The sequence below is a fragment of the Erythranthe guttata genome, chromosome 8 (genome assembly GCF_056151865.1).
Source record: "Erythranthe guttata isolate IM_541 chromosome 8, IM_541, whole genome shotgun sequence".
NCBI lineage: Eukaryota > Viridiplantae > Streptophyta > Magnoliopsida > Lamiales > Phrymaceae > Erythranthe > Erythranthe guttata.
Window position 1 is genome coordinate 3,480,347 of NC_142540.1, and position 11,849 is coordinate 3,492,195.

An 11,849-nucleotide genomic window follows, 5' to 3' on the forward strand; every position below is an offset into this window, starting at 1 on the left:
TTATCCCAAATCGAATTGAAAGATATTCCAATTTTCGTAAATCCAATTTAATTCTCTTAATTAACGATTCCGCGTGGACCCGAACGAAATCCGTCAGCCCGAAAAATCAGCAATCCATGTTGTTTTACAACGTTATCCCATACATGCTCGGGGCCATTACTTCCTTCTCCACATGGACTGCTGCTTCATATTTTCACCATTAGTCCTTGTAGTTTGCCAAAATTACCAGATGCCCCTCTCCAACTTTCTTTCGAATTTGAATAGCCTTGTTTAATTGGAGGATTGTTTGTGTTTGACAATTTATACATATATTATTTATTTATTTTTATATAAAAAATATTAATTAAAGTATAAGTTTATGCGTGATCAGTTTATTGATGACTTATCATCTTGATACATTGTTTTCATTCAATCATATTACAATATAAATATTTTATCCTTAATCTAATTTTATTTTATAGTATCAATTAGTTTACAAGGTTGTCCTTAATTCCTTATTATTTTTTAAGCGTCGACGAACTCATACGATGAATGAAGTTTAGTTTATAATCTAAAAGTTCGGAGAGTTTTTTGATTTAACAGTTCTTTTGTAACTACTTCAATGTCGTATTTTTATATTTTCAAATCTAATTTATTAGAACATTTCAAACGTTTCAAAACACAAAAGTTGGGAAGTATAGTTTGTTTGCAACAAGGATGACAATAAAGTTCGATTCGTTAGTTACCAACGGGGTATTCGCACAAATAAAATCAAGCTATAGGAACCATTAGAATATGGTAACAATTTCGGTAAAAAATACTCTCCGTCATGGTTTTGGTATAATTTGAGCTTTATTCATTGGACTTTGGGTACCCGATCATTTATTATGTAAACAGAAACCCGCGGATATTCAATTATTGGTGATAATGCTTCTATATACTTATAATCTTTTTAAATTACTTTGGTATAGTTCTGGTTTGAAATATAATAAATAAGTTAAATACCCAAGTTAGCAATAAAAAGAACCTTTTTCATTAAATTTATTTTAATTATACAACATAGTTAAATGTTACTAATAATATCTTATTTTGAAAATATTTAATTAAGATTTCACATTTAGCAAACAAAATTAACATTTTAATTTCAGAAATAACTTATTAAGATCCTAATGATTTTTAACGTGAATTTTAATAAAACTAATTAATATATTATAAATAATTTCTAGAACTCCGTCAAACACAAATGATAAGGAGAAGGGGGATTTTTGCAATTTAAAAGTCAAAAGTGGGGCAATTACAAGATTATGAGAAATCCGCGGGGGAGTTGCAGAATTAGTCAATATTAATAAAAACACTAGTTTTCTGAGTCCAAATACAACTAGGAGAGAAGAAGAAGCCAAAACCACCTCTGCGTTGGTTTAGCATCCCTTTTGAATAAAAGTTGTTTGTTTGCGAGAGACGAGGGTTTCTGACAAAAGGCCACATGGAGAATCACGATTCGAGCTCCAACAATGGAGTCGGCGGCCACCACAACAGGGTGAAATTGCTGTGCAGTTACGGAGGTAAGATTCAGTTCAGGCCCGCCGATCACCACCTCCACTACGCCGGCGGCGACACCAAATTCGTCACCGTCGATCGCGCAGCCACGCTTTCCGAGATCCTGGCCAAATTAATTTCCCTCTGGCCGAAAATCGGCGGCTCCGATTTCGCCGTGAAGTACCAATTGCACGGCCAGGATTTGGATTCGCTGGTCTCCTTGATCGACGACGGCGATGTGAGGAGCATGCTAGTAGAGTACGACCTCATGCAGATGATTTCCGCCGCCAAGCGGGCGAGGCTCCGCCTCTTTGTATTCGATATCTCAGCCCCACCGACGCCGCCGCCGCCGCCGGTGAGTTCGGCGCCGTCGAATCCGGATTATTTGTTCGGATTCGACGAGGAGTACAAGCCTAGCGTGGATCCGCCGCCGGATCTCCTGCAGATTCCGCCGGAGAATTGGGGGTCGTTTTCTCCATGTGAGGGCAAAAAGGTAATTTCCAAAATTGAGGGCGAAAAAGGAATTACCGAAAGCCACGTGGACAACAGGGGAATTGACAACGAAAGCGTGGGCTGGGCCCCGGTGGTGACGACAACGGAGGCGATTTACCGGGGACCGGTGGTGGTGAACGGAGGAGGAATGTATCGGACGGGGAATTACGCTTATGGTGTGGTGCCCGCCATTGTTACCGGCAACCGGGAACAGCCGGTGTACAGTTTTGTTCCGGTTATCCAATCAGATCAGAGAAAGGTTAACCAACGTAATTAATGACTTATTATTATTATTTGATTTTATTAATTTAATTGGCTTGGATTTTTTTTTTTTACTGTTAGGACTGAGAAGTACATAGCAGTTTATAGGTCAGTAAATATTTGGTTTGATATTTTAACTTTTATTTTTATTCTTATGTTTTTAACTATTATTATATGTATAGGTTAATTTTAAGAATTCTATTTGTTCGTAGATAATATGTGAGATAATTTAATAATGTTTTATATTAGTCAATTGTCTATGTTTTAGTTTCTTATCAAAAAAAAAAAAAAATGTCAATATTTTAGTTGGATGGGTGTTGGGCTCCAATTCTGAATATTGGCTCTGGCCCGAATGTTCTGAATACTCGGGCCAATTTGCTATTATCGTTCTAGGTTTGTTAGATGGTACATCCGATACTTTTTATCGAGTTATGTCCTATTCAACGATGAATCTATGATTTTTCTTAATGGTTAAAAATGTTAGAGAATTTTATAAATTAAGAGTATTTTTGAGAGAATAATGGTGAAAAGTATGTAGAGAATGGTAAAAAAATACATTTTGTTACTTCTCAACTAACCCCTATATTTTTTGAAATATGTATAAGTACCACAAAATTAAGATTTTTTTTAAAGCATTTAAAAATTGAAAAGAAGGGAATCAAATTTAGTACCTTAGGAATCGAAGAGAGTATTTTAAATTTGATTACTTTTGTTCATGGATGAGTTACAAATAAGAAGTATAATGACACGCATTAAAAAAATAATGTGATGCAAAGTTATCATCAAATTATTCTAACACGCTGTCATGAAGTATATAATATTACAAAAGATACATAATCTTTTGAGTTAATTCGAGATTAGGTGTAAATGCATTTTTTACAAAGATTTTGTTATGCAATTCTTTCAATGCGATTGCGATGCACGGGTGATATTGCGAAAAGAAAGAAAAATTAAATATATGATAATTAAGTTGTATTACAAAAATAAATTACACAATCTTAAAATAGTTAGTTGTAAAATTTAAAATATTTGAAGATAATTAAAAAATAAATTAGGTAAAGAAAAATAAACGAAATGAAAAAAATCCACATTGTTGTGTGTGAGCTAGAGAGATTTTGCTTTACTTTTATGATGAATAAATTTTTATTTTTTTTAAAAAAACCCACAATTTTGTGTGTAAGAGAGAAAAGGAGAGATTTAAAAACAAATTGCAAAACTAAAAAGGGAAACTATTGGAGTGGATTATGATTTTGCTAATCGATTTGTAAATTTGACTTGCTACGAAAGTCATTAAAGACAAAAAAAGACCGAAAATCGGAGAAGAAATAAATAATAACAATAATTAATTTAAAAAAATCATAAATATGCCATTAAAGTTTATTATGTTAACTTTTTTTACTTTTATATGTAAAGATATAAAGATATTTATATGTATATATGATTATATTTAGATGTATATGAACAAGTTGATGATACCTAAACCAAATGTAGATATTGGATAACGTTAATTAGTTGTCAACTGCTCCACTATCACTACCAAAATAAAGAAGAAAATACAAATTAAGCTTAATTAATTAATTAATTCTCAACCTGACCTCACAAACTTTATTCACAAGTTTCCAATTTCAACAAATAATGGTCCGATTGATTATCCTGCATTATTTTGTTACATTAAAAAATATTATATTTTGAAAAAATAAAATCAACCATTTACTTAAAAGAAGGTTAAAAATCAACATTATGTACCAAAAAATGGAAACAAATTGCCCTATAATTGAGGGATCGAAAAGTGTGTTGCCACTCCTTGCCGGTTTACGAGATGTTACACCCGATATAACACCGAGTAATTTTGAACCGTAGATCTATGTAAATAATTATCCACTGAATGCAGATATATTTCATCGAGTGTAACATCTGCAATAAGAGAAATTATAAAGTGCAGAAAGTACTTAAAAGTATTGAAAAAAAAAAGTTATTAAATTCTTGATTTTGGAATAAAACCCCTTACATATGAAATACATCATAAAATTAGAACTACCCATGACAATGAAGAAAATTTAAAAGCAATAATATATAGTATATATCATGCATATAAAAATTGCTTTTGAAATAAATACAAGAAATCTTTTTGACTTAGGTGACGCTATTCTAAATTATTGCTCATTAATTATTTTTGTTGAAAACAAAATACCTAATATAACCCTATATTCATCATATTATTTATATTCATTCACCTTCTCAAACTACAGCTAATCAATCCATCCCAAGGTGGTTTCATAATAATCATTTTGGTTATCCGGTGTATTAATTCAATCCATCCCAAGAAAAGAAATGAGTGAACCACCAAAATATGCGTATCCGTATCCTGCTCAAGGTATATTCCATTACTTCTTCTATATATATTTATATATATGTATATATATTATTCATATTCATTTGGTTTTTTTCTATATATATAAAAAAAAAAAAAGCGACTTAATTAAATTCGCGCAATTGAAGGTCCATACCAAGGGCCGCCTCCGGTAATGGCACCACCACCACAATATTATGCTGCACCTCCGCCCCGTAAACAAGCTGGTTTTCTCGAGGGATGGTAATACGAAAACTAGTATTATATTATTATTATTATTATTTTTTTTAGTAGTATTAATATTTTTACTGAAGATTTGATTTATTTTTTTAATTTATGTTTTGTTATGAACTGATGACAGTCTTGCGGCCATGTGTTGCTGTTTCCTAGTTGACGAATGTTGCTGCGACCCTTCCATCATATGTTTCTTCTAATTCAATAAAATGATAATTAAACAGTGTATTCATATTTCAATTCCGGACATAATTTTATAATGAAATTAATGTTTTTTTAAATTATAAGCATGCATGCTGTTTATTTAATTGATACCCTCATTACTTTCTAATTTTTTGTTCACTTTGATTTTTTGTTATATATAAACGTTCAAGGGAAATAATAATCAAAGACTCCGCTGTAGCACTGGCAAATACAAAAACAATTTGAGGTATTGTATCCGGGTTCGAACCCCGGCAGCGGATATTCATTTTTATACTTTTTTGTATATATTTTATGGTAAAGTTCAGTTTGCACCCCAAAATTATGGGGTATGTATCAAAGACTCCATGAATTACAAAATGTATAAAAATGGCCCATTTATTTCCAATCAGTTCGTGGTGTGCTAATGTGACAAGTTAATTTTCTCAAATTAATATTTTTTGAAATTTTTACCCCTCACTGGTTATATCTATATATAAAAATATAGACAAAACACACTCGCATGGAAAACTTCTATAAATTTAATCCCACAAGTCTCCACCATACCGTTACCAAAAAGGATCAGTTAAATTAAGATTATCCCCATACGAGGAAGATTATTTTTTATCCAAAATTAAGACTTATCTCGAATCAATTCATTGCCTAAAATTATGATTTTTATTTACTCATGAGCTTGTTTTGTCTTTTGAAGAACTTAATTTTCGAGAAAGAGAGATGCACAAATAAGAACTCATATTGGGGGCAAAGAAAAAACAGAAGATAAATAATAATATATGTAACAGTAACACTAATAAGGGTTAAAAAATAGGGGACTTAAGAGATAGGTCCTTAGTGACAAAACTAAATAGAACTAAATGACAACCTCAACTAAACATTTGCTTCACATCCTTTATTAAATTCATTCCAAAAATGCCCTTTTACTCATTTTTATTTTATTGTTTTTTACTTTATCATTTTTTTACATTATTATAAACAAATTATTTTTTTCCGTTTTTTTAATTTAAAATTACGAATTTTTTTTTCGTTTTTTATTAAAAATAAAGCAGATTTTAAAAACTACTATGGTGTACTATGATATACTATGGTACATTGTTGTATAATTAAAGAATTAAAATAAAAAAAATCACTTTTTCTACATTATATTGAAAATTACAAAAACAACGTGTTTTTCGTTTTTTTAAATTCAAATTACAATTTTTTTTTAATTTTTTTAATTTAATCTATTTTTTTTAATATTGTAGTAGACTATAGTATATTGTGGTGTACTATGATATACTACGGTGTACTACAAAACCCTAGCAGCCAACAACACAAATCTCACCAACCCTAGCCGTCAAAACCTAGCCGTCAAACCCTAGCAGCCTACCTTCGCAGCCGTCGCAACCATAGTCAACTATCGACATTGAGAAAACCTTGATTTACTATTTTTAACCCAAATCAAACAAAATTTCTTGAAGATCAAGAAAATCAGAGGCAATTAGTAAAGAATATACTTTCAATTAAATTTCCACCATAACCACATCCCTCGCCGCTTCATCGACCTCCACAACCCCCACGGCCGCCACAACCACCATAGCGGGACAGCCCCATCGCCATCGACCTCCACAGCCCCCGCGACGGCCGCTACAACCACCATAGCGGGACAGCCCCCGTCGCCGCCTCGACCTCTATAGCGGGTCAGCCCCGGCTCGCATCGACTATCAAAGCCTCCTGCCGCCACCTCCAGCACCACGACCCCCCGCTGCCGCCTCGTGCACCACAGTCCTTTGCCTTGTACTACAACTGGAGAAGAAAGCAAGAGAGATATAGAGATGGAAAGGTGATAGAGAAAAAAAAAACGAGAGAGAACGTGTGAGAGAGAGAACGGAGAGAATACCGAAAGAATAAATAAATCTGAATAAAAAAACGTGAATATATGTAGGTTAGGGGATTTAGGGTATAAGGGCAAGATTGGGATATAAAAAAAATTAGGGATGTGGCTCATATATTATTTCAAATTAACGATTTAATTAAAAGAATGAATTTGGACTTGTCATTTAGTTCAAATTTGGTTTAGTTTGAGGGACTCCTAGCATATTACCCCTAAAAAATAACCCCCAAAAGAAAAAAAAAAAAAAAAAACCTAATAGAATTAATTTTTTGACATTTGACTATAAAAGGCAGGGGCTATTTTGTATGTTTTGTATTTAGGGGTATTTCATATATACCCCATAATTCATGGGTGCAAACTGAATTTCCCCTATATTTTATGCAACAAAAAAAGTTGGTGCCAAAATTACAAATTTTCCTACGTAATACACACATATATATTAGCACTAATTATATTTTCTTTACAGAAAGAAATAATAACATAAACGATTAATTTGAAGATAAATCGAATAAGTTTTATTCACCACATACATACAAATTCAATACAAGACACATAGACACACAAACAACAAGAAGCTTCAGCTCTCCAACAAAGTAAAACATCATACATACACTTTAAAAAAAAATGCCAATAGGATTTTTATTACATTCATGTTCCGAATATCACGCCACGGTGATCTCGTTCACCACTTGATTCCGGTCACCGCCCACATTTGCTATTTTGTTGCCGCAGCCGCCACCACCACCACATCCACCAGAACCACCACAACCCCCGGATTTCCCCATGTTTCCACACCCACCGCCACATCCACCAGAACCACCACAACCCCCGGATTTCGCCATGTTTCCACACCCACCACCGCCACCGCCACATCCACCAGAACCACCACAACCCCCGGATTTCAACATGTTTCCACACCCACCACCGCCACCGCCACATCCACCCGAACCACCACAACCGCCAGATTTCACCATGTTTCCACAACCACCACTGCCACCACATCCACCGGAACCACCACAACCACCGGATTTCTCCATATTTCCACATCCACCACTGCCACCACATCCACCAGAACCACCACAACCACCGGATTTCTCCATGTTTCCACATCCACCACCACCGCCACCGCATCCACCGGAACCACCACAACCGCCAGACACCACAGTCTTCACAGCAGTTCCGTTCTCTTTAGCTTCCACATTAACAACATCCACTTCCTTTTCCATAGGAGCCACTTTGGTTTCACTCCCTACTACAACAGGGCCATCAATTAGCACTTCTTCATTCGAAACTTCTTTGCTGCCCATAATCAGACCATTGCTCCCTTGTTTCCTTAACACGTCCCCAAGTATAAACGTGATTATGAACCCCGGCAAAAGAAACCACTCTTCTTTAACCTATAATCCCGAAAAGCAACAAATTAAAAAAAAAAAAGAAAAAAAAAAGAAACAGCCCTGATGAGATGAAATAAAATAAAATTTACCTTGACAGTGCTAGACTTCAAATCAAGTAATGCGACCGCTCTTCCATACGGATCTTCCGCCGAGAATTTGACAGCTGTAATAAGGTGCGGCTCAAGTTTACGCGCAGCTTTATGTTTCTCGCAACCCCTTGGTTCATAGTCCATCCTTGCACCAGTGTAAAGTCTTACCTGTATAAGAAACCAATACATATACTTGATTAAAATATTTATCCTTTCCATTTTTCTTATTCTCTTGAAGATTCTCGTCGTAATAATATCAAGAAAAAGGAGAAGAACACACTTACATTCTGAGGACCAATCAGCTCCAAGAGATGTCCATCATCGTTTTTTGTGCTTGGGAGCTTAAGGGACCATGGAGAATTTACTAGTTTCCATTCTGAATCTGCAAACTCAGCTAGTGTACACGTTTCCCCTGAATTAAAAAGGCCAATCGCAGCTTTTCTTCTACATTCTTTCTTCCCCTTCGATCTCTCCAAATCCCTGTGAATGAGATCATCCAAAAACATTAAATTTGTTAAAACCAAAACCATCTTCAAGAAGATATGTACACAGACTTCAAATACCTCATTTGTAGGCTGAGCACTTGATTTCCATCTTCGTCAACCACACGAGTCCAACTCTTAGCAAATTGAGGCAGTGGGAACATACAAGAACTTTTCGAGAGTGGCTTAGAACGAATCATGTGAAGTACATACGGTGATGGGGTAGGTACAGTAACTGATATAGCCACTCGTAAGGCAATCGGTTTCGATTCCCCGATATTTGAACTCGGAACCAATTCCAGCCATTTTTCGACAATAAGATTCGAATCTTCAGACAACAAATCCTCTACAGATATTGAAGCGGTGCCGATAATCTTGGAAGACTTTGTCAATGGCAAACTAGAAGGCAAGAAGGACACAAGTTCGAAGAGAAGGTCACCACGAAGCTGACACTGGAAAGATGCCACTTGTTTCTCACCAGATTCAGACAAAATGGTAAGGCTTCTCTTTGCATTGAAGATCGAATCCGGTTGGGTTTTAGTGAAGGACACAAATAGATCCCCCTTATGCCCCTCTGGTAGATTCCTCACACCCACAAACTCCAACATCACCTGAAAAAACATATAGAAAAATCACAAACCTAAGACTTTTGTCCTGCTCCACAATCATAGTAGTGTGTAGTAAAGTAAAACTCCTTGTGATTGATTACCTCCAAAACTTCCATTGTAGGAAGTGTTATTTTCATGTTCGGATTCGAGGGCACATTCTTGGTAATAATACCCGAGTAAGGAGTAGTTCTTACAGGTGGAGGGGCACTACCCATGTACATTGCTCCAGCTCTCCAATACCTAAAACCATACATCTCCTCAAACGTCTTTGTGGTCCCAGAAAATCCAACATCCAGTTTCTCACCTTTGGTTCTGTCTGAAACATTGTCGTCGTGTTCTAAAATCTTCCCCATTATTTTCAGAAGATCTTCACAGTAAGAAACCGGGTGCAACTGGTGAGTGTGCCAGATCAGATCAATATCGTACGTTGGAACTGAGAAACTCTGTATATCTTTCTCCTTGTTTCTCTTGATTAAGTGCAGAAATCCTTTGTACCTCGCCACAGCTCCTTTGATGTATCGTATGTCGTTCATATGTGGTTTCGCTACCTAAAAATAAAACGGGTTTAAGTAAAATTAACAAATTGATCGTCGAAAAATGGAACCGTATGATAATTTTAGTGGTTAATTAATTACCTGATAGAAGAATGGACCTTGTCGCTTAACAGCTGAGATCAAATCATACTTGGTGCATTTTTCCTCCATCACTATTTGTCCACGCGTATTCATATTATCGTGAATATCTGGGAAACCCAATTCGTAGGGTTCGCCCGAGTATAATGTCTTCCAAATTTCTTCAGTTGCCTTTGTTGAAGTTCCTTCCAATGAAGAAACAACATCCCGATTGTCGAGAATTTTCCCGTACAACTCCTCACAATCTTTTTTGTATCTGACCTGAAAAACGAGATCAAAATTGACACAATTCAATTCGTAGCAACCGCAAGATAGTGGCAAAATCAATTGGTGAAAATTTATATATATATATATATATATATATATATATATATATATATATATATATATATATATATATATATATATATATAGACAGTGGGGGAAAGCATACTGGATTGAGCCTGTGACAGTGCCAAACCCATTCACAGTCCAAAGGAACAACCAACGGGCCTTCTAAAAGTCGGGATTCGGAATGTTTTGCCAACAAGGGGAGCCAATAAAAATTATACCTGGTGATAACAATTAGAGCCTCAATTTTAAATCTTCAAGATTCAGAATCATAAAATTGCATAAATTATCCAATAAAACCAATTATGAGGTAGATTCTTTCTTGCCTGTAAATGGCCCGATCGAGGCCCGGCCCTTCATAGAGCCAACGTTTCCGATCAACAGCCATAAGAAACTTGAGCTGCCTTATGGCTGCAGAGACAAGGTCCACGTTTATCTCAGTGCCCTGCGCTGCTTTCCATTCCAATTCCTGCTCCTTCTCCATTTTTTTACCCAAAGCTTTTCACCTATTACACACAATCCCCCAAAAATAAGAAATCAAATCATACAAAACCACAAATAAACATAACAGATTTTAATTAAGTATAAAATTTCTGAAAGAAACAAACAATGTCAACTCAAATTGAGTCCATCATAGACTTGATTTTACCCCAAATATATGCCTGCAACTTCAGAATTTCAGTGGAGTCGAGAAAAATTAAACAGTTTCACAAACCCTAGAAAACCTAATCGGAAATTATGAAAAAAAAAAACAAAAACAGCAGAGCAATAAATAGCTACGATTGTTGATCACAAGGATAAGAAATGATGAACAGAGAAAATTAAAAAACAAAAAAAAAATTGAATGTGAAATAAAGAGGAAATTCACCGGAAAATGGAGGAAGCTTGTTGATTAATACAAAGTTACGAAGATCAACGTTGACGTTAATGGGGTTTGTAAATTTCCTGGAAATCGGAATGGACTGAGTTGTGAGTTCTGAGACGAATACTCTGCTATTTATACTAGTATCCCATGACAAATGTACGACTTGGAAAATTGATGGACGAAAATGCCCTTGTCAGAAAACAAAAATTACCAACCGCGTCAATTACTTCTGCAATTTTCAGCAACTTGTCTGTATTTACGACTGCTAAATAAAATATATTCGATAAAATTAAGTCATAACAGTGTAATTAATTTGGCTAAAAAGAATTAATTAAGATCTCAACAATTAAATTATAAATTAACTTCTAAATCTTAAAATTATTATTTATACGAATTTATAAATTCTTATATAATATTTTTCAAGAAGTACCCATTTTATTACATAATTCATATTTAAACAATTCATCGGCTAACTTAGTAAATGTGTTTGGATTTAGATTATGTGAGGGCATATTCTGTAAAGATT

General features: G+C 34.8%; 2 protein-coding genes and 1 long non-coding RNA gene across 6 annotated transcripts; 2 read left to right on the plus strand and 1 right to left on the minus strand.

Annotated features, from left to right (window-relative positions):
* Positions 1 to 1,249: 1,249 nt before the first annotated feature.
* On the plus strand, positions 1,250 to 2,528 carry LOC148768320 (uncharacterized). Its single transcript, XM_088821674.1, has one exon. The coding sequence runs from the start codon at positions 1,463 to 1,465 to the stop codon at positions 2,282 to 2,284; it is 822 nt and encodes a 273-aa protein (XP_088677800.1). The 5' UTR covers positions 1,250 to 1,462; the 3' UTR covers positions 2,285 to 2,528.
* Positions 2,529 to 4,490: 1,962 nt separating this feature from the next.
* Positions 4,491 to 5,133, plus strand: LOC105975907 (uncharacterized). The gene is made up of 3 exons (XR_001174407.2): positions 4,491 to 4,642; positions 4,768 to 4,861; positions 4,980 to 5,133. It is a non-coding gene; the product is annotated as an uncharacterized LOC105975907 (long non-coding RNA).
* A 2,282-nt stretch (positions 5,134 to 7,415) lies between these two features.
* LOC105973866 (glycine-rich domain-containing protein 1) lies at positions 7,416 to 11,588 on the minus strand. Of its 4 annotated transcripts, none has more exons than XM_088821676.1 (10): positions 11,327 to 11,588; positions 10,785 to 10,964; positions 10,562 to 10,679; positions 10,132 to 10,389; positions 9,598 to 10,044; positions 8,970 to 9,499; positions 8,691 to 8,886; positions 8,407 to 8,574; positions 7,975 to 8,320; positions 7,416 to 7,913 (listed from the first exon to the last, which is right to left on the minus strand). In XM_088821676.1, exons 2-10 carry the CDS (start codon positions 10,940 to 10,942, stop codon positions 7,891 to 7,893), a joined length of 2,244 nt encoding a protein of 747 aa, XP_088677802.1. In that variant the 5' UTR covers positions 10,943 to 10,964; positions 11,327 to 11,588; the 3' UTR covers positions 7,416 to 7,890. The 4 variants fall into 4 exon arrangements, with proteins under 4 accessions (XP_088677802.1, XP_088677803.1, XP_012854368.2 ...); XM_088821677.1 differs by having other exon boundaries at positions 11,108 to 11,427; XM_012998914.2 differs by having other exon boundaries at positions 7,416 to 8,320; positions 11,327 to 11,464.
* Between the last annotated feature and the right edge of the window lie 261 nt (positions 11,589 to 11,849).

Coding starts and splice junctions, on each gene's coding strand:
- LOC148768320 (XM_088821674.1), top strand. CDS start 1,463: ATGGAGAATCACGATTCGAGCTCCAACAATGGAGTCGGCGGCCACCAC.
- LOC105973866 (XM_012998914.2), bottom strand. CDS start 10,942: ATGGAGAAGGAGCAGGAATTGGAATGGAAAGCAGCGCAGGGCACTGAG. Junction 9,500..9,597: donor CTACAATGGAAGTTTTGGAG/GTAATCAATCAC, acceptor ATGTTTTTTCAG/GTGATGTTGGAGTTTGTGGG. Junction 8,575..8,690: donor AGCTGATTGGTCCTCAGAAT/GTAAGTGTGTTC, acceptor TTTCTTATACAG/GTAAGACTTTACACTGGTGC.